This window comes from Pelodiscus sinensis, chromosome 3 (assembly GCF_052426305.1).
Source record: "Pelodiscus sinensis isolate ZL-2025 chromosome 3, ASM5242630v1, whole genome shotgun sequence".
NCBI classification, from domain to species: domain Eukaryota; kingdom Metazoa; phylum Chordata; order Testudines; family Trionychidae; genus Pelodiscus; species Pelodiscus sinensis.
The window spans coordinates 201,634,453-201,661,616 of record NC_143054.1 but is presented as its reverse complement, the minus strand read 5'-3'; the positions used below and the strand labels follow the sequence as shown (position 1 = coordinate 201,661,616).

The following is a 27,164-nucleotide window of genomic DNA, read 5'->3' as shown; positions in this document are numbered from 1 at the left end:
CGCTCTCTCCCCAAGTGCGTCGCCAGCTCCTTTGGGTCCCGTCCCCCCGTAGCACCAGGCCGGCCTGACGTGCGCTCGGCGTCTCTGCCTGCCCCCAGGTTCACTTTGAGGAGTTCAAAGAAGGCTTCGTGGCAGTGCTGGCCGCCAGCGTTGACCTGGGCGTTTCCCACGAGGAGAGCAGCTACTTGGAGCCAGGTGCTGGGAGACTCGTCAGCTGCTTTCTTGTTGCGTTTGGTCTCGGCTTCTGCCCCCGTGGACGGCCTTAGCCGTAATCTTCCACCCTGTAACCGTTAGGGGCTGCAGCTGCCAAGGATGGCCCAGAGGTTAGGGTGCTGGCCTGGGTTTGATTCCCTGCTCCGCCACAGACTTCCTGAGTGACCTTGGGTGGGTCACGCAGTCTCTGTCTGTAAGATGGGGACCACAGCACAGCCCCACCTCCCCAGGGGCGGCGGATACACAGTGCGAGAGGCTCAGACCCTACCGTAGGCCCTTCATTGAGCTTAAGGAACCGTTGTGCTTGTGTAGTCACAGGCTGCACGACGGCCCCGGAGCCGTGACCGAGCTAGAGCCTGTCTCTTAGCAGAGCAGCCGGGCCTGTGCTGGAGCTTTGGTGAATGGGTCCCGTGGCTGCTTCCCCTCCTGGCTCCCCATTTGCACCAGGCTTGGTTCAGATTCACCTTCGAGCTGGCAGAGCTTGGCAGACCTTTGCCTGCTGGGCTGAGTATCCCTGACAGCCCTGCTGGCGAGGCACCTTCACCTGGGCCGTGCCACTAGGAGGCTGGCAAGCCGGCCAGCCGTAGTGCAGTGGGGCCCTGGCTCTCCGGAGCCCTCTCCCGTTTGCGGGTGCCCCAGCTGGGCCCAGCAGCCGTGTCGTGGGCACCCCAGCGCTCAGGGCAGGCAGTGGGGTTGGGTCAGTGCCTGAGGCTTTGTCTCCACTGCCAGGTAAGCAACAATGTTCCGTGTTTGCAGGTGCTTAACCCTGCCCCCTGCCCCCTTCCCCCCCAGACAAGTGTCAGTGAGCAGCAGGGTAAATGGCTCCTTGCTGGCAGGCGCATTCACCGGCTGGCAACGCACACCCCAGCCCATGTGCCGGCAAACGGCGCTGCCACGGCCTGGCTGTCGGGGACACGGCCTGGCTGTCCGGGACACGGGCGCGGGGACACGGCCTGGCTGTCCGGGACACGGCCCCGGGGACACGGCCCCCGGGACACGGCCCTGGGGACACGGCCTGGCTGTCCGGGACACGGGCGCGGGGACACGGGCACGGGGACACGGCCTGGCTGTCCGGGACACGGCCCCGGGGACACGGGTGCGGCGCAGGCAGAGCTGCGATGGACAGACCCTGTTTGCGTTGTTGGTTCTGGGGTGTGAATTCTGCACCGAGAGGCCTGGCCCCCAGCCACCTCCCACCTGCTGAGGGATCAGCAGGGTCCCAGAAGGGGCTGGGCTGGGCGGAGCCTGGGCCACGCCCTCGTGCACTGGGACCGGGCGTGCGGGGCGCGGCAGGACGGGAGCCGTGACGCTCTCCCAGCCGGCGCGTTCGGTGCAGGTTGTGTCTGGACGCTGGGCTGGAAGCAGGGGTCACGGCGGCCAGGTCTCGGGCCCGTGGCCGGGGTGCAGGAGGGCAGACGAGCCCGACACGTTGGTCCCTGCACCAGCTCTGCCCCAAACTCCTACATGAGCTTGGGCCAGTCGCTTGCTCTGCCCCGGGCCTCACTTCCCCGGCTGCCAAGTGGGCCTGTGCTGCCCAGGGCCCAGGCAGATGAAAGGCAGCGGCGAGGTTTGGGGGCTGCAGGGACGGGGGAGACCAAGAATTCTGGAGCATACGAAGAAATATCGGCCACTCCAGTTCTGTGGTGCGCCCTGTGCCCGGCCCCCGGCCCCCCGCGCGCAGGGGGGCGCCGTGTGCCCCGACCCCGGCCCCCCGCACGCAGGGGGGCGCCGTGTGCCCCGACCCCGGCCCCCCGCGCGCAGGGGGGCTCCGTGTGCCTGGCCCCCGGCCCCCCGCGCGCAGGGGGGCTCCGTGTGCCCTGCCCCTGGCCCCCCCGGCCCCCCGCGCGCAGGGGGGCTCCGTGTGCCCCGGCCCCGGCCCCCGGCCCCCCGCGCGCAGGGGGGCTCCGTGAGCCCTGCCCCCCCCCGGCCCCCCGGCACCCCGCGCGCAGGGGGGCTCCGTGTGCCCTGCGCCCGGCCCCCGGCACCCCGTGCGCAGGGGGGCTCCGTGTGCCCTGCGCCCGGCCCCCGGCACCCCGTGCGCAGGGGGGCGCCGTGTGCCCTGCCCCCGGCCCCTGGCGCACCATGCGCAGGGGGGCGAGTGGTACCTGCTAACGTGGTCCTTTGCCTCTGCAATAGACGCCTGCTTAAGTCCCCCTGTGGTGCCTGCAGGAGGCTGCTCAGCGCCACCCTCGCACACGGCTCTTTGCTGCTGAAATCACAGTTGAGGGGGGAGGTGTTGCTGCTCTCCCCGGGGCAGGCGTATGAATCCTGCCGGGGAAGGGCAGAGCGAGTCCCCGGCCTGCCGTGCTCCTGGGGGGCCCGTGTCCTGTGTCCGGGCGGGACGCTCACGGGCTGCAGCGAAAGCGGGGAGGAATCGGTGGGTTGTGCAGGGTCACTGGCAGGAGCTGCCGTGCTCCTGGGGGGCCCGTGTCCTGTGTCTGGGCGGGACGCTCGCGGGCTGCAGCGAAAGCGGGGAGGAATCGGTGGGTTGTGCAGGGTCACTGGCAGGAGCTGCCGTGCTCCTGGGGGGCCCGTGTCCTGTGTCTGGGCGGGACGCTCGCGGGCTGCAGCGAAAGCGGGGAGGAATCGGTGGGTTGTGCAGGGTCACTGGCAGGAGCTGCCGTGCTCCTGGGGGGCCCGTGTCCTGTGTCCGGGCGGGACGCTCATGGGCTGCAGCGAAAGCGGGGAGGAATCGGTGGGTTGTGCAGGGTCACTGGCAGGAGCTGCCGTGCTCCTGGGGGGCCCGTGTCCTGTGTCCGGGCGGGACGCTCATGGGCTGCAGCGAAAGCGGGGAGGAATCGGTGGGTTGTGCAGGGTCACTGGCAGGAGCTGCCGTGCTCCTGGGGGGCCTGTGTCCTGTGTCCGGGCGGGACGCTCACGGGCTGCAGCGAAAGCGGGGAGGAATCGGTGGGTTGTGCAGGGTCACTGGCAGGAGCTGCCGTGCTCGCGGCCTGGCCGTGTCAGTAAGAAGCGGGGCTGGAAGGGGCTTTGCCCAGGCATGACTCCAGCTGAGCGACGGTTTCCCTCCTAGCCGTCCCGGAGGAAATCGAGCCCACGTGTGTGACGGGGAGGAGGAGGCCTGGCCGCTGGGCGAGCCCCGAGCTGCAAGGCACCGCGGCGGAACCCACCCACTATGGACGAGATCAGCAAGTTCAAAGCAGCATGAAGAGTCAGCTGAGGCGCTCGGCCTCTCTGGAGAGCGTGGAGGTAGGCGCGACTCCCTGCCTGCTCCCGGAAGCAGCATTTAAACCCAGGCCGCGTCCCTGCTGGCCTGAGCCATTCGGGGTTCCCGTGGGGCTCCTCGGGGCGCGGCCGCGGCAGGCTCCGCGTGGGCTCCACAGCCAGTGCTCGGGCGCGTCGCAGGAAAATGCCGCACAGCTTCCCGGCAGCGTGGCCCGGTGCCATGCGCGTGCTGGCCTGGGCCTGGGGGCTTCTCATGCAGGCGGAATAGGCGGAGTCCCTGCCCCAGAGAAATGGAAGGAAACAATCGTGGTGGAGAGAATGTTTATCTGACTCGTGAAGGGCCCCAGCTGGGAACGTGCTGGGCAGAATGAGGGACGTCCCGGCGCGGCTGCCCCGCTGCGCCCGACCCCAGGCCCGCCGAGGTCAGCGGGCACCGGAGGGGGCTGCCGAGGGGCGGCTGCGGGCCTGGCCCTGGCGGAGAGGTCGCCTCCCGCCCCTGTGGAATGGCAGCTGTCCGGGGCAGAGGCGTCCTGCTGCAGCGGGGCCCTGCGGTGCCTAAAGCAAGGGCAGGGCTGTGAGCGAGACGGGCCGTGGGCAGGAGCTGGGCCCTTGCGTGGCCCCCGAGGAGCGCGGAGGCTGCGTGGCCCCCGAGGAGCGCGGAGGCTGCGTGGCCCCCGAGGAGCGCGGAGGCTGCGTGGCCCCCGAGGAGCGCGGAGGCTGCGTGGCCCCCGAGGAGCGCGGAGGCTGCGTGGCCCCCGAGGAGCGCGGAGGCTGCGTGGCCCCCGAGGAGCGCGGAGGCTGCGTGGCCCCCGAGGAGCGCGGAGGCTGCGTGGCCCCCGAGGAGCGCGGAGGCTGCGTGGCCCCCGAGGAGCGCGGAGGCTGCGTGGCCCCCGAGGAGCGCGGAGGCTGCGTGGCCCCCGAGGAGCGCGGAGGCTGCGTGGCCCCCGAAGAGCGCGGAGGCTGCGTGGCCCCCGAGGAGCGCGGAGGCTGCGTGGCCCCCGAGGAGCGCGGAGGCTGCGTGGCCCCCGAGGAGCGCGGAGGCTGCGTGGCCCCCGAGGAGCGCGGAGGCTGCGTGGCCCCCGAGGAGCGCGGAGGCTGCGTGGCCCCCGAGGAGCGCGGAGGCTGCGTGGCCCCCGAGGAGCGCGGAGGCTGCGTGGCCCCCGAGGAGCGCGGAGGCTGCGTGGCCCCCGAGGAGCGCGGAGGCTGCGTGGCCCCCGAGGAGCGCGGAGGCTGCGTGGCCGGGGCGGGCTCCGGGAAGGGGCCTGGGCAATGGAAGCCAGCCGAGGGGCTGCATCACTGAGCAAGGAAATCGAGGAGGAGACGCGGAGGCTGCTCCTGTCCGGCGGCTTCTGGGGGGTTTGTTTACGGAACCGCCGCTGCAGGGCGAGGGGAGCAGGACCTGCTCGCCCGTGGAGGGAAAGCGCGCTGCCCTCCCCGGCTGATGGAACTGCGAGTCCCAGGCGTGGCCCCGGCCCGGCCGTCTGGGTGGATCCCGAGCCGCTGGGGCAGACTCCGGCCGGCCCTGGTCCGTCGCTCCGGTACCTGCCCACTAGGAGATGGGTTTGGCTTTGCCATCGCGCGGGGCTGGGCTCGGCCTTCCAGCGGGGCCTGGCTGGCGTGTAGAACAGCGCACTCTGTGGCCTCTTCAGGCCTTTGCTCCCTAGCGCTGCTTTCTGGGGCGGGGCCCTGCTTTACCCCGGGGCGGCCGGTTGTTTGAACCCACCTCAGGACACCAGCGTCACAGAGGAAGTGTTACCTGGTGATTAGTGCTGCCAGGGTGTGGGAGACCCAGGGTAAGTTCCCGGCGGTGCCACAGACTGCCCGTATGGCCTTGGGCCAGTCACTTAGCTCCCTGTGCCTCAGTTCCCACCCATTCACTGGGGATCGTTGCCCTGCCCTGTGGTGAGGATAGACAAAGGCTGGCCGCTGCCTGGGGCAGATGGGTAAAATGGGGCCGGCTCGTCACAGGGCTGGTGAAAACCAGACCCCTTCAGTGTGTCTCGAGGGTCCCAGGGCCGCTAGAGCGGGTCAGCGTAACCCCTCCAGGCTGGGGCCGGTGGGTGGGGGCCTGCGCGCTGGCGACGGTCGTGCTGTGGGGCGCCCCGGCTGGAGAGCAGCAGGAGCCAGGCTTGCGTGTGGCATGTTGGGCTCCTGGGGACAGATGAGCGAGCGCCTTGTACTCGGTAATGGGGCGTTTACGAGGTCGTCTCTGGGCCGTGGGTTTTTCACGCGGTTGCCAGCCCTTTCCCCTAAATCACCCCCCCGATTTCCACGTCACTCTTAACCCGCCTCACCCCATGTTTCTGCAGAGCCTGAAATCCGAGGAAGAAGCAGAAGATGCTACAGACCCGCAGGAGGAAATGTTGGCGGCGCAAGGTAGAAAATCCGCGTTCCCCGTGCAAAGTGCGGCGGGGCGAACCGGCCTTTCTGTGCTCATGGCCTAGCCCCTTGTGACGGGATCGGGGGGCGGGGGGCCTCCTTTTTGTGGCGATGGCTTAGAGGAGTCCAGCAGGTGGCTGGTCGAGATCTGTGTCCAGAGGATGGTCCGTGGCAGAGCGTGGAGCGGGCTCAGCAGCAGCCGAGTCAAGGATCCCTGCTAGGAAACCGCCCTGAGAAGAACTGCTCTTCCTACAGAACCCCGCCTGGTCTCGAGGGCGCAGCCAACCCTGGAGACTTTCCAGTCGTGCCATGGCCCAGCCCGGAGGGGCCCGTGGTGGCAGGGCAGAGCTGAGTCGAGTGGCTTTCTGGGTGCCCCGTGCTCTGGAGGAGAGGGGGCTGTAACTGCTGAACGGTTCCTCACTGCAGGTCAAGTGAGCACCTGGGACCCGGGCCGGCTGGGCAGCCCCGGACGCACGGACAGCCCCCGCTTTGGCATGTCGGAGGGGCAGATTCGGGACATCTGGGAAGAACTCGATGTCGGGGGCACGGGCTACCTCGGCAAGCGGGAGCTGGCACGGGTCTGTAGGAGCATTGGGCTCCACGAGCTGGAGCAGGAGGTGAGCTGGGTGGCAGCCTGGCTGGGAAGAGCCGGATCCCTCAAATGCAGGCCCTGGCCAATCTGCCACGAGGGCGTGGGCTGATGCTTAGCTGGCCCGGAGCCCTGTGCCCGGAGCCCTGTGCCCGGAGCCCTGTGCCCGGAGCCCTGTGCCCGGAGCCCTGTGCCCGGCGGCGGAGCTCTGTGCCCGGAGCCCTGTGCCCGGCGGCGGAGCTCTGTGCCCGGAGCCCTGTGCCCGGCGGTGGAGCCCTGTGCCTGGAGCCCTGTGCCCGGCGGCGGAGCCCTGTGCCCGGTGGCGGAGCCCTGTGCCCGGAGCCCTGTGCCCGGCGGTGGAGCCCTGTGCCCGGAGCCCTGTGCCCGGCGGTGGAGCCCTGTGCCCGGAGCCCTGTGCCTGGAGGCGGAGCTCTGTGCCCGGAGCCCTGTGCCTGGCGGCGGAGCCCTGTGCCCGGCGGCGGAGCCCTGTGCCCGGAGGCGGAGCCCTGTGCCCGGAGCCCTGTGCCTGGCGGCGGAGCCCTGTGCCCGGAGCCCTGTGCCTGGCGGCGGAGCCCTGTGCCCGGAGCCCTGTGCCCGGCGGCGGAGCCCTGTGCCCGGAGCCCTGTGCCCGGCGGCGGAGCCCTGTGCCCGGCGGCGGAGCTCTGTGCCCGGAGCCCTGTGCCCGGCGGCGGAGCCCTGTGCCCGGAGCCCTGTGCCCGGTGGCGGAGCCCTGTGCCCGGAGCCCTGTGCCCGGTGGCGGAGCCCTGTGCCCGGAGCCCTGTGCCCGGCGGCGGAGCTCTGTGCCTGGAGCCCTGTGCCCGGCGGCGGAGCCCTGTGCCCGGTGGCAGAGCTCTGTGCCCGGAGCCCTGTGCCCGGCGGCGGAGCCCTGTGCCCGGCGGTGGAGCCCTGTGCCCGGAGCCCTGTGCCCGGTGGCGGAGCCCTGTGCCCGGAGCCCTGTGCCTGGTGGCGGAGCCCTGTGCCCGGAGCCCTGTGCCAGGCGGTGGAGCCCTGTGCCCGGAGCCCTGTGCCCGGCGGTGGAGCCCTGTGCCTGGAGCTCTGTGCCCGGCGGCGGAGCTCCCAGGCGGGCTGCTGAGCTGCTCTGGAATATTTCTGAAGCGATTGACCGCCCCTGTGCACCCCCCGCTGGCAGGCGCTGCTGATCCCTGGCAGCCATGGGAGGCCGGGGCTGCCCTGCAGTGCACGTGCGAAGACCCGGCTCCCTGGCGTGGCTAGTCTGCCTCTCGCGACGCCAGAGTGTTTCCCCACCTCGGGGTGCCTGGCCCGACCGAATCCGGCCCATTTCCCACTCGGCAGGCAGAGGCTGTGTAGCCAGTGAGGGCCCCTCTGCTTAGCTCCGCCCCGATCCTGCACGTGCCACGCAGGCCGCCCCGTGCGCACACGGATGCCCCTGGATGCCAGATGGCTCGCTCCAGGGCACAGAGGGGCGCAGCCCATGGCTGCTTCGGCGCGCGGGGCTGCCGAGAGCTCCAGCATGGAAGTCAGGAGGTCGAGGCTCTGGGCTCTGCCCTTGCTTTCCCCGGGTCCCTCTGCACGCGTCTGTTCTCACCCTGCGCCCCCGGCGGGAGCTCGCGCTGTGGCCTGCGTCCCTGGGAGTCCCCGCGTGCCGCAGGACTTGCTGCCGTTTGGCGCAGGGCGGTGAGAGGCTGACGGCTCAGTGGGTTCATTGGTGAAGGCGAGGGGCTTAAATATCGAGTCACCGACTAGTCGACAGGGCTCCTGCCTTCGAAGCGCAGCAGCAGCCCTGGGGCCGAAGCGCCGCCCGGAGCCCGGGGTCGTGGGAGAGCCCCGCCGATCCCGCTTTGAAACGCCGCGTGCGGCCGGGGGACGCCCCAGCTGGCTCCGGGCTGCGCGTGGGTCTGGCTCCAGGCTCCACATGGTGCTGCTGCTTTGAAGTATCCCCCCCCCCTTGCTGCCTCTCTCTGGTCGAGGCGGGGCGGAGCTCCTGGACTAGCCATCACCGTGCGCTTGGCGGGGAGCCGTCGTTAGACGTCGCTTTCCAGTGTCTGGGCCTCGGCCCTTGCGTGTGGCTGAGGCGCCTGCTGATTCCGCCGCCGTCTCGGCAGGACCTTGAGGATCTGTTCCGCAGGCTGGACAGGGATGGCGACGGCCGAGTGAGCTTCCAGGAGTTTGAGTTTGGCCTGTCCAGCCACGGGCCTGTTTCTTCCACGCCCGCCAAGCAGCCCGGGCAGCTGACACCGGGTCGGCGGGTGAGTCCAAGGCCAGGCCTCCAAGGGTCCAGGCAGGGCCTGGCTATAAAGACGATGGGAGCCCCTGACTCACGGGGCCTGCACCAGCTCCGAGGGGAGTCCCCAGGCAAGCCCAGCGCGCTGCCCCCTCCCCTGCGCAGAGGGGCTGTCCTGGGGGGTGTCGCTCCTGGCCCCTGGGCAGCGGGTGTAACCGGAGCCAGTTCCCGCTCTGGCTGAGCCTGGCTCCCTGCGGCTGGGAGTAGGGCCGGCCCGGAGCCCTTATGCCCAGTCTGCACCCGCTGCTCTGGGGTGGGCGCTTTGAGGCCTCGTCCTGCCAGAGAGCTCAGACTCCGGACAGGTTGTGTCCCCGCGGGTGCCAGGGCAGTGGGGGCATCTGCCCCCCCCACCAAGTCGAACTCCGGCAGACGGATCGCGGCCGCGTCGATGCTCCCTGTCGTGAAGACGTGGCCCCGCCGCAGGCTCTTGGCGCCCAAAGCGGGGCAGGAGCTCCGCCGGCCCAGGGGCTCGAGGGTTGGAGCCAGGTGGGCTGGGTGAAGACTCGGCTTCCCGGTGCCCCTGGATCCCGCTGCTGCTTTGCACTTGGTTTGTCTCCTGCACGGATTGCGCCGGCTGGCAGGACGGAGGGCGCTCGGCCAACTCGTCGCAATTGCTTTCCAGGCTCCCGGGGAGAACGGACCCAGAACTGCTTCCCCGCCGCCGTCCTCCAGCTCGGCGTGTCCCCGGCCCTTCTGCTCCCTGGACGACGGCAGCGGCTGGGCGAGTCCTGCGCAGATCCTCTCCCTCTGGGCCCAGGAGGGCGTGGAAAATGCCCCGGAGATTCTCAAGGTTGGCGGGTTGCTGGCTGGGCGCTTGAGCGTTGCTGGTGTGTGTGGCCGCGGGCTCCCTGCTCCGGGGCAGATGCCGGATTTGAGGGGGGTCTCTGGCCAAGGTAAAAGGGGGAGAGCTTCCTCGTGCTGGCCGGGGCCTGCACTGCCCCCGCCCCCGGAGAGCTGGGCCTGTGCGCAGGGCAGGGCAGGCCTCGGACGGAGGTTCCTGGCTCTGAAGGAGGCAGGTCGTTCAGCGCGAGACCTCGCTGCCGGAGTCGCTGCGCCAGTCTCGCATGGCCGAGGGCAGGGCTGTTGCTTTGTTCTGCGATCAGCAGCGTCCTGGCCGCAGCCGCACGCCAGTCAGGGCAGCGGGAGGCTCTGTGCTCTGGTCCCGTCTCCAGCTGCTGCGCCTTGGCGGACGTGGGCAGCCGTTGTCTGTGACGCGTTCCGCACGGCGCTCCTCAGGCCTCCTCCGCGATCTGACGGCGGCTGGGGCTGCGTACGGCAGTGCGGGGCCGGGCCCCTCCTGCGGCTCTCGGTGTGCGCGCAGACGGCAGCCTCTGCCGAGGTGGCGATGGGGAGGCCAGATCCCGGGCGCTGCGGGGCTGGCTTCGGCCGCCAGCGATCTGTGCGCAGCAAGCGCCGCTCGGGAGCACAGAGCAGGGCTGACGCCCGGCGGCTGCGTGCACCAGGGGAGGAAGGGTGGCTCAGTGGTTAGTGCGCTAACCCAGGACTTGAGCCTTCTGCAGACCCGAGTCCCTGAGCCCCCGGCCGCAGAGGTGTGCTCACAGGGGCGTGTTCCTGGCTTTGCAGGGTCTGGATGTTGGCCTGGAGGAGAGGGTGAGCCTGGCGGCGCTGGCCGTGGCCCTCGACAAGGAGCTGCTGGGTTCCGGGAGCGCAGTGCAGCGCGCAGCCGTCGCTTCCTACAGACACGCGCTGCGCTACCTGGAGTAAGGGGCCCGCCGGGCGGCAGCTCCGGCGCCCACAAGGCCTGACCGGCTTGGGCGCTGGGCGCGGCTGGGGGGGCGCTCGTGGGCCCCCCTGAGGCCGGGCAGCCGGCATCATCTGCCTGCCCTTGCAGGGCGCTGGTGGAGCAGGCCTGCCGGGAGCGGGACAAGGCGCAGCTGGACTTGGAGAAGGCGGAGAAACGGAACCTACAGCTGGTCAGGGACGTGGACGAGCACCACGCGGCCGTGGAGCGCCGCCACGAGAGCAGGCTCCGGTAGGGAGAGCCGCCTGCGGGCCCCGTCTCCTGCAGCTCGCCCCGGGCCCTCCGCTGGCGAGTGCGGGGCACAGGGAAGGGGTTTGGGGGGGCGCTGGGGAGTCACAGGCCAGGGCGAGGATTGGGGGTGGGGAGTCAGGGGCACTGGGGAGAGGATTGGGGGGGGCGTGAGGGAGGGGGTGGGGGGGGGTGGGGGGGAGGGGGGGCGCGGGGGGCGGGGGTGGGGGTGGGGGGGCACTGGGGGGTGGGGAGTCGGGGTGGGGGTTGGGGGTGGGGAGTCAGGGGCACTGGGGAGAGGATTGGGGGGGGGAGGGCGGGGTGGGGGTTGGGGGCGGGGAGGGGGTCGGGGGCGGGCAGGGGAGGGGAGTCGGGGGGCAGGGGGGGGTTGGGGTTTGGGGGTCGCCGGGGAGTCGCGGGGTAGGTATTGGGGGCGGGGAGTCGGGGGGGCTGGGGCGGGAAGCTGGGGGGCGTTGGGGATTGGGGGTGCCGGGGCATCATGTCAGGGGGCGTTGGGGAGGGGATGGGGGGGGTGGGGATTGTGGGGATTGGGGGCGGGGAGTTGGGGGGGCTGAAGGGGATTGGGGGCGCAGGGGAGTCGCGGGCTGGGGCGGGGGTCGGGGAGTCGCACACTCCTGCAGGCCGAGACTTGGAGGCTCTGGCGATCGGGCTGATGATCAGCAAAGCCTCCCGAAAGCTGGAGCCCTTTGCAGGCCAGAATGGACCACTGGGATTCTCTAGTGTGGCCCCCCCCAGCCCCCGCCCCTGCCCCGTCTGTACCCGAACTTCTGGCTGAGGGACTGTGGCCTCCAGGTGCTGGGCGCTGGGTGGTGGCGCGGGGCGGCTGCTGGACTCTGGGCGCTGGGTGGTGGCGCGGGGCGGCTGCTGGACTCTGGGTGCTGGGCGAGGGGCGCCTGCTGGACTCTGGGCGCTGGGCGCGGGGCGGCTGCTGGACTCTGGGCGCTGGGCGCGGGGCGGCTGCTGGACTCTGGGCGCTGGGCGCGGGGCGGCTGCTGGACTCTGGGCGCTGGGCGAGGGGCGGCTGCTGGACTCTGGGCGCTGGGCGAGGGGCGGCTGCTGGACTCTGGGTGCTGGGCGAGGGGCGGCTGCTGGACTCTGGGCGCTGGGCGAGGGGCGGCTGCTGGACTCTGGGTGCTGGGCACGGGGCGGCTGCTGGACTCTGGGCGCTGGGCGCGGGGCGGCTGCTGGACTCTGGGCGCTGGGCGAGGGGCGGCTGCTGGACTCTGGGTGCTGGGCGCGGGGCGGCTGCTGGACTCTGGGCGCTGGGCGCGGGGCGGCTGCTGGACTCTGGGCGCTGGGCGAGGGGCGGCTGCTGGACTCTGGGCGCTGGGCGAGGGGCGGCTGCTGGACTCTGGGCGCTGGGCGAGGGGCGGCTGCTGGACTCTGGGTGCTGGGCGCGGGGCGGCTGCTGGACTCTGGGCGCTGGGCGCGGGGCGGCTGCTGGACTCTGGGCGCTGGGCGAGGGGCGGCTGCTGGACTCTGGGCGCTGGGCGAGGGGCGGCTGCTGGACTCTGGGTGCTGGGCGCGGGGCGGCTGCTGGACTCTGGGCGCTGGGCGCGGGGCGGCTGCTGGACTCTGGGCGCTGGGCGCGGGGCGGCTGCTGGACTCTGGGTGCTGGGCGAGGGGCGGCTGCTGGACTCTGGGCGCTGGGCGCGGGGCGGCTGCTGGACTCTGGGTGCTGGGCGCGGGGCGGCTGCTGGACTCTGGGCGCTGGGCGAGGGGCGGCTGCTGGACTCTGGGCGCTGGGCGCGGGGCGGCTGCTGGACTCTGGGTGCTGGGCGCGGGGCGGCTGCTGGACTCTGGGCGCTGGGCGCGGGGCGCCTGCTGGACTCTGGGCGCTGGGCGCGGGGCGGCTGCTGGACTCTGGGTGCTGGGCGAGGGGCGCCTGCTGGACTCTGGGCGCTGGGCGCGGGGCGGCTGCTGGACTCTGGGCGCTGGGCGCGGGGCGGCTGCTGGACTCTGGGCGCTGGGCGCGGGGCGGCTGCTGGACTCTGGGTGCTGGGCGCGGGGCGGCTGCTGGACTCTGGGCGCTGGGCGCGGGGCGGCTGCTGGACTCTGGGCGCTGGGCGCGGGGCGGCTGCTGGACTCTGGGTGCTGGGCGCGGGGCGGCTGCTGGACTCTGGGCGCTGGGCGCGGGGCGCCTGCTGGACTCTGGGCGCTGGGCGCGGGGCGGCTGCTGGACTCTGGGTGCTGGGCGAGGGGCGCCTGCTGGACTCTGGGCGCTGGGCGCGGGGCGGCTGCTGGACTCTGGGCGCTGGGCGCGGGGCGGCTGCTGGACTCTGGGCGCTGGGCGCGGGGCGGCTGCTGGACTCTGGGTGCTGGGCGCGGGGCGGCTGCTGGACTCTGGGCGCTGGGCGCGGGGCGGCTGCTGGACTCTGGGCGCTGGGCGCGGGGCGGCTGCTGGACTCTGGGCGCTGGGCGAGGGGCGGCTGCTGGACTCTGGGTGCTGGGCGCGGGGCGGCTGCTGGACTCTGGGCGCTGGGCGCGGGGCGGCTGCTGGACTCTGGGCGCTGGGCGCGGGGCGGCTGCTGGACTCTGGGCGCTGGGCGCGGGGCGGCTGCTGGACTCTGGGCGCTGGGCGCGGGGCGGCTGCTGGACTCTGGGCGCTGGGCGCGGGGCGGCTGCTGGACTCTGGGTGCTGGGCGAGGGGCGGCTGCTGGACTCTGGGCGCTGGGCGCGGGGCGGCTGCTGGACTCTGGGTGCTGGGCGCGGGGCGGCTGCTGGACTCTGGGCGCTGGGCGCGGGGCGGCTGCTGGACTCTGGGCGCTGGGCGCGGGGCGGCTGCTGGACTCTGGGCACTGGGCTCTGAGTGGTGGCACCGGCTGTTGCAGGGATCTGGAGCAAGGCTGCCGGGGGAAGCTGACCCTTATCAGAGCCGAGGTGGAGACGGACCGGGCGCTGCTCCTGCAGCATGTGGCCGCCGAGCAGGCGAAACTGGAAGCAGAAATAAAACTCCTGCGGGGCGAGAAGAGCAGCCTGAGGGAGAGGCTGACTTCAGCAGTGCAGGTAACTGCCCGGCGGGGAGCTGCCAGTGGGGGTGGGGAGGTAGATGTGCCGCCCGGGAGGGAGGTAGATGTGCTGGCGCCCCTAGAAAGACCCCCCGAAGCGAGTGCCCGGCCGCGCGTGGCTCCCGCGGGGAGAGCAGAGACGAGCTGCGCCTGGCAGGCCCGGTCGTGCCACGAACCATGGCAGCCAGTCGTGGGTTCTCTCCTCTCCGGAGCAGGGGCTTGCGCTAGCCCCGCCCTGAGGCGTACGGGAGGCAGAGGGGTTCTCCCGTTCGGCTCTCAGCTCTTCCCAAAGGGTAAGTGGCCAATACCAATGTTCCCGCGATGTCTTTCCGTGTGCGGGATAAATGTTGTGCTGCGCACTGAGGCAAAGCACTGTGCACCACCCGCAGAAACGTGCTTTGGGTGCTCTGCTAACCAGCTGGGTGGCGCTGGAAGCTCTCCTCAGCGCCCCTCAATGCTCAGCTTCCAGGGACCGCAGGCCGCCACGCCACGTGGCTGGGCTCGGCCGGCAGCCGGAGCCACGGCTTGTGGGCGAGAGCTCGCTCGGGAAGACTTGCCCACGCTGGCTCGCTGCGGCACGGATGGAGACTCCATGCCCCCCCCCTCCAGGGCTGGGAAGTTAGGGCCCCTTTGGCCGATATTACGTCTGTGAATAGATTCCAGTTGGGCTCTGGGCGGGTTTGACGAGCCCCTACGTTAACCCCTTCCCTGGCTGCCTTAGTCTGAAACTGGGCCCCCCCCGCAAGTGTGATCTTGGTGCCCCCTGCCCCACGCCCACCAGCCCCCCCACAGGGCTGAGGGCACCTCTCCTCTGCGCGCCCCACTTGTGCAGAGACCGACCCTGCTGCCGCAGACGCCTCCGCTTGCGACCATGTGCCTGCCCGGGTGCCCCGCCCCGCCCGACAGGGCTCCCCACAGCACCGTGCTGACCGCAGCAAGGCTCCGACCCGCCGGGGAGCCTGGGGCGGGTCCTGCAGGGGAGGAGGGAGAGAAGGGGCGTGGTGTGTGGAGAGCGACGCCCGCCCGCCTCGCTGGTCTGCCTGTGCGGGAGCTGGCTGGGCGCGAGCCGTGTGCAGGGGCGCCTGGCTCGCGGGGCAGGCGTAGCCGGAAGCTGCGCTGGCCGAGGGGCGCCAGCTTTGCAGGCGTCCCAGAGGCGTCTGGCGCCCGGCGGCCTCCGCACACCAGCGTGCTGGGGTTACGCCGAGCTCCTTTGGCAGGAGGGCGGGAGGCTGCGGAGCGAGGCTGCGGAAGTCGCCGGGAAGCTGGCGGAGGCTGAGAAGCGGGCGTCGAAGCTGCAGAAGGAGCTGGGCTGCGTGTTGCAAGAGAAGGTAACGCTCCCGGCTTCAGACACGGCCTGGGCTGGGGGGCAGCCAGAGACGGGTCCTTTCGCCAGCACGTCTCGCTCTTCGCTCGCCCACCAGGGGTGTCAGGACGAGTCCACTCGGCGCCTCCCCCGCCCTGGCTGCCTCAGAGAGAGGGGCAGCAAAGGGGGGGCTTCAAAATGGCCGCCTCCGTGTCTTTCAAAGGGGCGGTGGAGCCCGGGGCCTGTGCCCGGAACCCGGGGTGGGTCTGACCCTGGGCTCCTAGCGGCTTTGAAATGCACAAGTGCAGCCGGGGCCGGCGGGGCGTGGGGGGCGGGGATTCCTGGAGCTCCTCGTTCCTCTCTGGAAAGCCCGGGGGCCTGGCGGGGCGGGGGGGCCTGGAGCTCCTCGTTCCTCTCTGGAAAGCCCGGGGGCCCGGCGGGGGGAGGGCGGGGGCGCCTGTGCGCTGCGAAGGAGGGACGCGGAAGTGCCTGTCGCTAGTCGAGGGACAGTCCCTCCCCCGCACTTCACACCCTTGCTGCCCACCCGCCTGGCCCTCGCTCGCAGGGCTTAGGGACCGTCCCGGGCCTGGTGGTGGGACTACCCGAGTAGCCGGATAGTAGGAATAAGAGATCCTCCGGAAAAGGGCTTTATTCCGGAGGATCGCGCCAGTCTAGGCGCTTTTTTCCGGCTTTTCCCCAAGCCAGAAAAAAAGCGGCAGCCATGTTTATTTAAATCCCGCGGGGGATATTTAAATCCCCTGCGGATTTCCCTATTCCGACTTACCTGCTTTGCATGACTTTTCCGAAATTAGGGGCCAGTCTAGACGTAGCCACAGCGTGTAGTCAACCTGTGGAACTCCTTGCCAGAGGAGGCTGTGAAGGCTGGGACTATAATAGAGTTTAAAGAGAAGCTGGATAATTTCCTGGAGGTTAGGTCCATAAAAGGCTATTAGCCAGGGGATAAAATGGTGTCCTTGGCCTCTGTCTGTCAGAGGCTGGAGAGGGATGGCAGGAGACAAATCGCTTGATCATTGTCTTCGGTCCACCCTCTCTGGGGCACCTGGTGCTGGCCACTGTCGGCAGACAGGATACTGGGCTAGATGGACCTTTGGTCTGACCCAGTCCGGCCGTTCTTATGTTCTTATGATCAGCTCGCTCTGGGCCGGGGGTCACTGGGCGTCTTTCCCTCCGCTCGAAGCGCTGTGCATCCGCCTCTTGCGCAGATCCCGGTCGGCTGGGGAGTTTCCCTCGGCCCCTCCTCCTCCCGGGAATGATGCCTTTCTGGGCTCTCTCCGTCTCGCAGCTGGGCATGGTGGATCCGCACAGCACGGAGCTGCTCCAGCAGGCAGAGCACTTTGCAGAGATCATCCGGGAATACGAGCTGCAGAGCCGGGTAGGTGCTGGCTGCTGTGATCCTGGCATGCCGCAGCCCGGCGCTGCGTGTCCGGGGGGCTCAGCCGCTGGGATCCTGGCGTGCTGTGGCTTGGTGCTGCGTGTCCGGGGGGGGGGGCGGGGTTCAGCCCCTGTGATCCTGGCGTGCCGTGGCTTGGTGCTGCGTGTCCGGGGGGGGGGCGGGGTTCAGCCCCTGTGATCCTGGCGTGCCGTGGCTTGGTGCTGCGTGTCCGGGGGGGGGGGCGGGGTTCAGCCCGTGATCCTGGCGTGCCGTGGCTTGGTGCTGCGTGTCCGGGGGGGGGGGGTTCAGCTCCTGTGATCCTGGCGTGCCGTGGCTTGGTGCTGCGTGTCCGGGGGGGGGCGGGGTTCAGCCCCTGTGATCCTGGCGTGCCGTGGCTTGGTGCTGCGTGTCCGGGGGGGGGGGGGGTTCAGCCCCTGTGATCCTGGCGTGCAGTGGCTTGGTGCTGCGTGTCCGGGGGGGGGGGGTTCAGCTCCTGTGATCCTGGCGTGCCGTGGCTTGGTGCTGCGTGTCCGGGGGGGGGCGGGGTTCAGCCCCTGTGATCCTGGCGTGCCGTGGCTTGGTGCTGCGTGTCCGGGGGGGGCGGGGTTCAGCCCCTGTGATCCTGGCGTGCCGTGGCTTGGTGCTGCGTGTCCGGGGGGGGGCGGGGTTCAGCCCCTGTGATCCTGGCGTGCCGTGGCTTGGTGCTGCGTGTCCGGGGGGGGGCGGGGTTCAGCCCCTGTGATCCTGGCGTGCCGTGGCTTGGTGCTGCGTGTCCGGGGGGGGGCGGGGTTCAGCCCCTGTGATCCTGGCGTGCCGTGGCTTGGTGCTGCGTGTCCGGGGGGGGGGCGGGGTTCAGCCCCTGTGATCCTGGCGTGCCGTGGCTTAGTGCTGCGTGTCCGGGGGGGGCGGGGTTCAGCCCCTGTGATCCTGGCGTGCCGTGGCTTGGTGCTGCGTGTCCGGGGGGGGGGGCGGGGTTCAGCCCCTGTGATCCTGGCGTGCCGTGGCTTGGTGCTGCGTGTCCGGGGGGGGGGCGGGGTTCAGCCCCTGTGATCCTGGCGTGCCGTGGCTTGGTGCTGCGTGTCCGGGGGGGGGGGCGGGGTTCAGCCCCTGTGATCCTGGCGTGCCGTGGCTTGGTGCTGCGTGTCCGGGGGGGGGGGCGGGGTTCAGCCCCTGTGATCCTGGCGTGCCGTGGCTTGGTGCTGCGTGTCCGGGGGGGGGCGGGGTTCAGCCCCTGTGATCCTGGCGTGCCGTGGCTTGGTGCTGCGTGTCCGGGGGGGGGCGGGGTTCAGCCCCTGTGATCCGGGCGTGCCGTGGCTTGGTGCTGCGTGTCCGGGGGGGGGCGGGGTTCAGCCCCTGTGATCCTGGCGTGCCGTGGCTTGGTGCTGCGTGTCCGGGGGGGGGGCGGGGTTCAGCCCCTGTGATCCGGGCGTGCCGTGGCTTGGTGCTGCGTGTCCGGGGGGGGCGGGGTTCAGCCCCTGTGATCCGGGCGTGCCGTGGCTTAGTGCTGCGTGTCCGGTGGGGGCGGGGTTCAGCCCCTGTGATCCTGGCGTGCCGTGGCTTGGTGCTGCGTGTCCGGGGGGGGCGGGGTTCAGCCCCTGTGATCCTGGCGTGCCGTGGCTTGGTGCTGCGTGTCCGGGGGGGGGGCGGGGTTCAGCCCCTGTGATCCTGGCGTGCCGTGGCTTGGTGCTGCGTGTCCGGGGGAGGCGGGGTTCAGCCCCTGTGATCCTGGCGTGCCGTGGCTTGGTGCTGCGTGTCCGGGGGGGGGGGCAGGGTTCAGACCCTGTGATCCTGGCGTGCCGTGGCTTGGTGCTGCGTGTCCGGGGGGGGGCAGGGTTCAGCCCCTGTGATCCTGGCGTGCCGTGGCTTGGTGCTGCGTGTCCGGGGGGGGGGGGGCGGGGTTCAGCCCCTGTGATCCGGGCGTGCCGTGGCTTGGTGCTGCGTGTCCGGGGGGGGGGGGCAGGGTTCAGACCCTGTGATCCTGGCGTGCCGTGGCTTGGTGCTGCGTGTCCGGGGGGGGGGGGGCAGGGTTCAGACCCTGTGATCCTGGCGTGCCGTGGCTTGGTGCTGCGTGTCTGGGGGGAGCGGGGTTCAGCCCCTGTGATCCTGGCGTGCCGTGGCTTGGTTCTGCGTGTCCGGGGGGAGGGGGGCGGGGTTCAGCCCCTGTGATCCGGGCGTGCCGTGGCTTGGTGCTGCGTGTCTGGGGGGAGCGGGGTTCAGCCCCTGTGATCCTGGCGTGCCGTGGCTTGGTGCTGCGTGTCCGGGGGGGGGGCGGGGTTCAGCCCCTGTGATCCTGGCGTGCCGTGGCTTAGTGCTGCGTGTCCGGGGGGGGCGGGGTTCAGCCCCTGTGATCCTGGCGTGCCGTGGCTTGGTGCTGCGTGTCCGGGGGGGGGGGGCGGGGTTCAGCCCCTGTGATCCTGGCGTGCCGTGGCTTGGTGCTGCGTGTCCGGGGGGGGGGGGTTCAGCCCCTGTGATCCTGGCGTGCAGTGGCTTGGTGCTGCGTGTCCGGGGGGGGGGGGGGGTTCAGCTCCTGTGATCCTGGCGTGCAGTGGCTTGGTGCTGCGTGTCCGGGGGGGGCGGGGTTCAGCCCCTGTGATCCTGGCGTGCCGTGGCTTGGTGCTGCGTGTCCGGGGGGGGGGGCGGGGTTCAGCCCCTGTGATCCTGGCGTGCCGTGGCTTAGTGCTGCGTGTCCGGGGGGGGCGGGGTTCAGCCCCTGTGATCCTGGCGTGCCGTGGCTTGGTGCTGCGTGTCCGGGGGGGGGGGCAGGGTTCAGCCCCTGTGATCCTGGCGTGCCGTGGCTTGGTGCTGCGTGTCCGGGGGGGGGGGCGGGGTTCAGCCCCTGTGATCCTGGCGTGCCGTGGCTTGGTGCTGCGTGTCCGGGGGAGGCGGGGTTCAGCCCCTGTGATCCTGGCGTGCCGTGGCTTGGTGCTGCGTGTCCGGGGGGGGGGGGCAGGGTTCAGACCCTGTGATCCTGGCGTGCCGTGGCTTGGTGCTGCGTGTCCGGGGGGGGCAGGGTTCAGCCCCTGTGATCCTGGCGTGCCGTGGCTTGGTGCTGCGTGTCCGAGGGGGGGGGCGGGGTTCAGCCCCTGTGATCCGGGCGTGCCGTGGCTTGGTGCTGCGTGTCCGGGGGGGGGGGCAGGGTTCAGACCCTGTGATCCTGGCGTGCCGTGGCTTGGTGCTGCGTGTCCGGGGGGGGGGGGCAGGGTTCAGACCCTGTGATCCTGGCGTGCCGTGGCTTGGTGCTGCGTGTCTGGGGGGAGCGGGGTTCAGCCCCTGTGATCCTGGCGTGCCGTGGCTTGGTGCTGCGTGTCCGGGGGGAGGGGGGGGGGTTCAGCCCCTGTGATCCGGGCGTGCCGTGGCTTGGTGCTGCGTGTCTGGGGGGAGCGGGGTTCAGCCCCTGTGATCCTGGCGTGCCGTGGCTTGGTGCTGCGTGTCCGGGGGGGGGGGCGGGGTTCAGCCCCTGTGATCCTGGCGTGCCGTGGCTTAGTGCTGCGTGTCCGGGGGGGGCGGGGTTCAGCCCCTGTGATCCTGGCGTGCCGTGGCTTGGTGCTGCGTGTCCGGGGGGGGGGGCGGGGTTCAGCCCCTGTGATCCTGGCGTGCCGTGGCTTGGTGCTGCGTGTCCGGGGGGGGGGGGAGTTCAGCCCCTGTGATCCTGGCGTGCAGTGGCTTGGTGCTGCGTGTCCGGGGGGGGGGGGGGTTCAGCTCCTGTGATCCTGGCGTGCAGTGGCTTGGTGCTGCGTGTCCGGGGGGGGGCGGGGTTCAGCCCCTGTGATCCTGGCGTGCCGTGGCTTGGTGCTGCGTGTCCGGGGGGGGCGGGGTTCAGCCCCTGTGATCCTGGCGTGCCGTGGCTTGGTGCTGCGTGTCCGGGGGGGGCGGGGTTCAGCCCCTGTGATCCTGGCGTGCCGTGGCTTGGTGCTGCGTGTCCGGGGGGGGGGCGGGGTTCAGCCCCTGTGATCCTGGCGTGCCGTGGCTTGGTGCTGCGTGTCCGGGGGGGGGGGCGGGGTTCAGCCCCTGTGATCCTGGCGTGCCGTGGCTTGGTGCTGCGTGTCCGGGGGGGGGGGCGGGGTTCAGCCCCTGTGATCCTGGCGTGCCGTGGCTTGGTGCTGCGTGTCCGGGGGGGGGCGGGGTTCAGCCCCTGTGATCCTGGCGTGCCGTGGCTTGGTGCTGCGTGTCCGGGGGGGGGCGGGGTTCAGCCCCTGTGATCCTGGCGTGCCGTGGCTTGGTGCTGCGTGTCCGGGGGGGGGCGGGGTTCAGCCCCTGTGATCCGGGCGTGCCGTGGCTTGGTGCTGCGTGTCCGGGAGGGGGGGCGGGGTTCAGCCCCTGTGATCCTGGCGTGCCGTGGCTTGGTGCTGCGTGTCCGGGGGGGGGGCGGGGTTCAGCCCCTGTGATCCGGGCGTGCCGTGGCTTGGTGCTGCGTGTCCGGGGGGGGCGGGGTTCAGCCCCTGTGATCCGGGCGTGCCGTGGCTTAGTGCTGCGTGTCCGGTGGGGGCGGGGTTCAGCCCCTGTGATCCTGGCGTGCCGTGGCTTGGTGCTGCGTGTCCGGGGGGGGCGGGGTTCAGCCCCTGTGATCCTGGCGTGCCGTGGCTTGGTGCTGCGTGTCCGGGGGGAGGGCGGGGTTCAGCCCCTGTGATCCTGGCGTGCCGTGGCTTGGTGCTGCGTGTCCGGGGGAGGCGGGGTTCAGCCCCTGTGATCCTGGCGTGCCATGGCTTGGTGCTGCGTGTCCGGGGCGGGGGGCAGGGTTCAGACCCTGTGATCCTGGCGTGCCGTGGCTTGGTGCTGCGTGTCCGGGGGGGGGGGGGCAGGGTTCAGCCCCTGTGATCCTGGCGTGCCGTGGCTTGGTGCTGCGTGTCCGGGGGGGGGGGGGCGGGGTTCAGCCCCTGTGATCCGGGCGTGCCGTGGCTTGGTGCTGCGTGTCCGGGGGGGGGGGCAGGGTTCAGACCCTGTGATCCTGGCGTGCCGTGGCTTGGTGCTGCGTGTCCGGGGGGGGGGGGCAGGGTTCAGACCCTGTGATCCTGGCGTGCCGTGGCTTGGTGCTGCGTGTCTGGGGGGAGCGGGGTTCAGCCCCTGTGATCCTGGCGTGCCGTGGCTTGGTGCTGCGTGTCCGGGGGGAGGGGGGCGGGGTTCAGCCCCTGTGATCCGGGCGTGCCGTGGCTTGGTGCTGCGTGTCTGGGGGGAGCGGGGTTCAGCCCCTGTGATCCTGGCGTGCCGTGGCTTGGTGCTGCGTGTCCGGGGGGGGGGGCGGGGTTCAGCCCCTGTGATCCTGGCGTGCCGTGGCTTAGTGCTGCGTGTCCGGGGGGGGCGGGGTTCAGCCCCTGTGATCCTGGCGTGCCGTGGCTTGGTGCTGCGTGTCCGGGGGGGGGGGCGGGGTTCAGCCCCTGTGATCCTGGCGTGCCGTGGCTTGGTGCTGCGTGTCCGGGGGGGGGGCGGGGTTCAGCCCCTGTGATCCTGGCGTGCCGTGGCTTGGTGCTGCGTGTCCGGGGGGGGGCGGGGTTCAGCCCCTGTGATCCTGGCGTGCCGTGGCTTGGTGCTGCGTGTCCGGGGGGGGCGGGGTTCAGCCCCTGTGATCCTGGCGTGCCGTGGCTTGGTGCTGCGTGTCCGGGGGGGGGCGGGGTTCAGCCCCTGTGATCCGGGCGTGCCGTGGCTTGGTGCTGCGTGTCCGGGGGGGGGGCGGGGTTCAGCCCCTGTGATCCTGGCGTGCCGTGGCTTGGTGCTGCGTGTCCGGGGGGGGGGCGGGGTTCAGCCCCTGTGATCCTGGCGTGCCGTGGCTTGGTGCTGCGTGTCCGGGGGGGGGCGGGGTTCAGCCCCTGTGATCCGGGCGTGCCGTGGCTTGGTGCTGCGTGTCCGGGGGGGCGGGGTTCAGCCCCTGTGATCCGGGCGTGCCGTGGCTTAGTGCTGCGTGTCCGGTGGGGGCGGGGTTCAGCCCCTGTGATCCTGGCGTGCCGTGGCTTGGTGCTGCGTGTCCGGGGGGGGCGGGGTTCAGCCCCTGTGATCCTGGCGTGCCGTGGCTTAGTGCTGCGTGTCCGGGGGGGGCGGGGTTCAGCCCCTGTGATCCTGGCGTGCCGTGGCTTGGTGCTGCGTGTCCGGGGGGGACGGGGTTCAGCCCCTGTGATCCTGGCGTGCCGTGGCTTGGTGCTGCGTGTCCGGGGGGGGGGCGGGGTTCAGCCCCTGTGATCCTGGCGTGCCGCAGCCCGGGGTAAGGGGGGCGGAGCGCTGCTGGTTCGGGGTGGGTGGGGGATGGACTTGCAGGCTCTGCCCGGCGCGGCAGAACCCAGCAGGGCTCCCAGGCCACCTGGCCGGGGCGTGGCACTTGGTGGCAGTGCAGCCCAAGGCCCCTCGGGGCGCGTGGGGGTCCCCCCTCGTAAGGCCTCTCTCCCAGGCTCCCCGTGGAGCGGCAGCTGGTCTTGGGGTTAGTCCTGCAGCTGCGTGGGGGGGGGGGGAGGTGCATTTTCCAAAGCCCCCGAGCTCCATTTCCAGCCTGCACCGGGGCTCGGGGCCCGTCCCACTGACCGTCGCTGGCCGGGGCACCGACCTCACTGCCGAGTGTTTGGCGACTCCCCCGTCCCAGCCACACCCTGGTCACTGGCGTATTGGGCCCCCCCCGGCTTCTGGCCGGCCCGCCGAGGAGCCCCCCGGGGCAGCGCGTTCTGGGCCCCAGAGCCCTGGGCCAGCCCCGGCGTGTCGCCTGACCCCCTCGCAGTTACAGCCGAAAAACCCGAATGGAGTCAGCTCCCGAGGACAGGATTTTACCCCTCCCCCCCTCCCTCCCCCACGGCATCTCCAGCGTTTCCGGAGCGGGGCGGGTGCACTCTCCAGACCCCTCCGCTCGCTGCAGGCTCGTCACACCAGGGCTACCCGCTCCCTGGCGGCCCAGGCGTCAGGAACCAACTTTGGTTGGAAGCCTTTGACGAAAGGACTGTGAGCCGCTGTGTGCGCCAGAAAGTCATTTCTTTCTTCGCTCACGGGGTGACTTGCTGCAGCGAGACAGTGTGCTCTAGTGGGTAGAGCGCTGGGCTGGTACTCAGGGGACCCCAGTTCTGTCCCCAGCTCCGCCACTGGCCAGCTGGGGGGCCTTGGGCAAGTCACTTTGCACAAACCCCATGCCTCAGTTTCCCCAATGGGACCCCTCTGAAGAACGTGCTAGGAGAGTGACTGATGAGCTAGGTACTCCTCTTGCATTGGAGGGCTTGTTTCTCCCCTTCCTTAGGTCTGGAGTGAGCCCCAAGGCCTCTGTGCGGGGCATCTCCAGAGAAGCCACAGACAGTCCGGGTCCTTCGCTCCCCGGGAGCAGTGACTGGGGAACGCCGGGGCAGGGAGCGCTGGGCTGGGCTGGGCCCGGGCCACGGTGCAGCCTGTTTGTGAGCTGGGCTGTAGCCGCAGGGCCTGGGGGCTGTTCTCGCGGCCGGTCGGGTGCCGGTGCAACGGTTACCGTTTTGTGGAGTCGTGGGAGGGGGACTCTGCACTCACCTTTGCCTGCTTCTCTCCCCCGCCTGCGCCGGGCCAGAGGGTGAAGGTGAGCCTGCTGCCTGGCGTGTGCATGATCCCGCCCTCGCCTGCCGCTCCACCCTGCATGTGCGGGGGGGTCTTGCTGCGCCGCGTGTTCCCGGGCCAGGCTGCTTGTGCCGAGTGCCGTTAGAGAAACGGGGGGAGGGGTGATCTTGGGGACCGCGTGCGCGGCTGTCCGAGCAGCCTGGGGGACGGCCACAAGCACAGCGCCCCGTCAGCACAGCTCTGAGTTATGTTAGCTCTTCCGTCTTGCAGACACGATGGACATGAGGCGAGGGAGGGAGAGGGGCGCAACCCGGGAGCGGTGCGAGTGAGCCACTGGTGGCACAAGATGCCCGGCTGGAGGGGGATCCTTCCTTGCAGGCAATGGTAGATCCCGACCGGAGTCAGCTTCAAAGCTCTGCTCTAGGCGTTCCTGCGGGGCGGGCTGTGATCCCTGCTGGCCTTGGAGGCCAGGAATCTCGGCGTGCAGGCGGGGGCTCTCACTAGCCCCTCCAGCGCGCCGAGCCGGGAGACGAGCAAGACTGCAAGTATCGCAGTGCGAGAGATGGTGGGAGAGCCCTAAGCATGGAGCTGTGAGCCGCTCCGGGGTGGGCCCGGCTCCGTTCCCGCAGCCTCGCGCGGGGACTCCAGTGCTGCACGGGAGAGGTGTCTGCCGGAGTTAGCGCGGGCTCTCTGGGCTCCCTGGCACCTGCCATGACAGACAGAACATGCCGCGGTGCTAGCGTGAACTCGCGTCGGGACACGAGACCCCTGCATCCAGACCGGCTCTCCCTGGACGGGCGTGGGGCGTGCCTGCTGGTCCTTCCTGGATCGCCATCCCACAGAGGTCAGACAGGGAGGTGACATGACGCACGTGTGGGTGCACAGGCACGCTGACCGGGGCACCCGAATACCCCGCACCCAGGGCGGCACCGGCGGGGCAGGGCGGGGGCTGAAGTAGCCGCTGTGTCCCTGCAGGAATTCCGGGATAGGAACGACGAGCTGCAGAGCGAGCTGGAGAGGCTGCGGGCCCAGCTGGAGAGCCAACAGCGCCGGGCCTGGCACCAAGCCAAGGGCAGCAAGCCAGGAGGAAGCCTGCCGCCTGCCGGTAACGTGGCCGAATTGCGGGTGGGCCCGGGCCTGGTGAGCTCAGCTCGGACAGCCACGGGCCTGACGCTGCCCCGAGCCCAGCGTGTCCCACGTGGCGCGAGCGGCGGGACGGTCACTCTGCTTCCTGGCCCTGTGGCCGGGCGCCGTCCCCCGAGGGCACGCTGAGGGCAGGGGAGAGCTGCCGGGAGCTGTGTGGAGGACGCCCATGCACTCTGGGCACAGAGACCTGCAGCCTGGCGGGAGGGGCGGGCACGAGGGGCTGCCCCGGCATGCGACGGCAGCGTGCGAGCAGACACCCAAGCGAGCTGGGCGAACGCCGGCTCGGGGCCAGGCACAGGACGGCCCGAGCTGGTCCCCACGGATCAGGGCAGCTCGCCCCAGTAGCACTGCTCGGCTGGCCTGTGGACCCAGGCTCTGGCCGCGCCGCGGTGCCCAGGAGCAGCGTGCGCTGGGGGGTCGCTGTGCGCAGACGGGAGCCCAGCCGGTGCTCCTCCCAGGCGCTGGGCCACGCGGGATGGGAGGGCTGGAGGCAGGGAGTGCAATCGGGCGCGCCCAGCCTCCTGCACCTTGGGTTAGAGCGCCGGCCTCGCGGCGAGGTCCTGGCCTGATGGCGCTCGCTGCCAGGAGAGGCTCTCGCCTTCGGCCCCCCGAGTCGGGGGTTGGGCTGGTCCCCGTGTTTCCTGGCGTGCGGGCCCATCGGATGCCGTTACCCCTGTCCCAGTGTTCAGCGCTGCCAGGGCCCGCGGGGGACGCGGGTCTCGTCTCCATGGCGATGCTCAGCGTGGCGCAGGCACCGAGAGTGGAGCGCTAGAAACCGCGAAGGGGGGGCCCCGTCGTGAGCGCAGAGCAGAGGGGTCAGGTCCCTGGGAGCGGCTCGTGGGGCTGGGACGGCGTCCCCAGAGCTGTGTGTGGTGCAGGGGCAGGTCAGGGCCCGCGGGAGCCGGGAGCAGGGATCCTTGCTTCTGGACACGGCCGTCTCTGCCCTTGGATCCTCCTCCCTTTTCCGCCTCTGCGTCTCCCCGCCCCGCCCCGCCATTTCCTGCCCTGCTGCAAGCCCCCGCTGCTCCCGTCCCACCAGAGAACAGTCTGACCCGCTGGCCCCTCGGCTCTCTAGCCCGGGGTGCCTGTCAGCTGCTTCCCCGGGAGAGCCCCCGCCCCGGCCTGCAGCGGTAAAACAGGCCCCCTCGTCTTGGAGGAGCCATCTCCAGGAAGTCGGTGGGACGAGGACTGTGGCTGTGGGTTCACCCGGACGGAATTCCTGGCTCGCAGCCTCTTTCCTGCCGAAGAATGGCCGCGTAGCGGGGGCCCCTGTGATTCCACGGAGACCTGGCCAGACATGGGTTTGCCTGAGGCCCGGGCGGGGCTGCTTGCCCTGCTGGGGAGAGCCTCCGAGCGGCAGCGAGTCACTGCACTGTGGTGCTGCGCATACGGCAGGGCACTGAGGAGCGTGTCACGTGGCTTCGCGTGATGCCTCCCAAGGCCTAGCTGGAACAAAGTGTGTCAGCCTTGGGGAGGGGTGGGGCTGGGGCAGACTGCCACAGCCCCGCCCTCGCCCGCGGCAGCACTGCTGGTGCTGGCATGTCACGGCTGGCCTTTGGAGCGGACCCCATGGCGTGGCCCCAGGCGGCGCAGCAGTCCGTGCTCCCCCCAGGGCCGTGGCCCCGCCCTCGCCCGCGGCAGCACTGCTGGTGCTGGCATGTCACGGCTGGCCTTTGGAGCGGACCCCGTGGCATGGCCCCAGGCGGCGCAGCAGTCCGTGCTCCCCCCAGGGCCGTGGCCCCGCCCTCGCCCGCGGCAGCACTGCTGGTGCTGGCATGTCACGGCTGGCCTTTGGAGCGGACCCCGTGGCATGGCCCCAGGCGGCGCAGCAGTCCGTGCTCCCCCCCAGGGCCGTGGCCCCGGCCTGCCCGCGCATTCAGGCAGACGGCGCTGCCGGGGCGGTTTGCTCTGCAGCCACGTGGCTAGAGACTGTTAACGGCACCTTGGATTGCGCAGGGTCTGACTCAGCCCGGGGGCCACGCAAGCCCTTCACGTGGGCGGGAGGCGGGACGGCTCGGCTCTGGCGGCGCCTGCGGGCCCCACTGCTGTGGCTTCCGTCTGCCACTGACTCACCAGACGCTGACTCGGCCCTTTCTGCCCTTGCCTTTCAGACGCGCTCCAGGGCAGAGACCAGCTCCTCCTGGCGGGCCGGCCGCCTGCTGCAGGCCACAGCGGTGAGAGCAGGTGGCAG

The 27,164-nt window shown here is 71.3% G+C and overlaps 1 protein-coding gene across 12 annotated transcripts in view; it reads left to right on the top strand.

The window, feature by feature from the left end:
• The window catches only part of NINL (ninein like), a 47,375-nt gene that overhangs the window by 10,615 nt on the left and 9,596 nt on the right, over positions 1 to 27,164 (top strand). For 9 of the 12 annotated variants that reach the window (XM_089777609.1, XM_089777608.1, XM_089777603.1 and 6 more), the window contains 13 exons: positions 99 to 195; positions 3,245 to 3,420; positions 5,706 to 5,772; positions 6,202 to 6,392; positions 8,449 to 8,592; positions 9,250 to 9,417; positions 10,212 to 10,348; positions 10,480 to 10,620; positions 13,470 to 13,644; positions 14,864 to 14,974; positions 16,253 to 16,342; positions 24,803 to 24,932; positions 27,085 to 27,147. In XM_089777609.1, the coding sequence (XP_089633735.1) occupies positions 99 to 195; positions 3,245 to 3,420; positions 5,706 to 5,772; positions 6,202 to 6,392; positions 8,449 to 8,592; positions 9,250 to 9,417; positions 10,212 to 10,348; positions 10,480 to 10,620; positions 13,470 to 13,644; positions 14,864 to 14,974; positions 16,253 to 16,342; positions 24,803 to 24,932; positions 27,085 to 27,147 (1,690 nt within the window). Of the gene's footprint in view, positions 1 to 98; positions 196 to 3,244; positions 3,421 to 4,384; positions 5,190 to 5,705; positions 5,773 to 6,201; positions 6,393 to 8,448; positions 8,593 to 9,249; positions 9,418 to 10,211; positions 10,349 to 10,479; positions 10,621 to 13,469; positions 13,645 to 14,863; positions 14,975 to 16,252; positions 16,343 to 24,802; positions 24,933 to 27,084; positions 27,148 to 27,164 lie in introns of those variants that run through there. The other 3 variants (XM_089777607.1, XM_089777606.1, XM_075925850.2) reach the window with 3 other exon arrangements.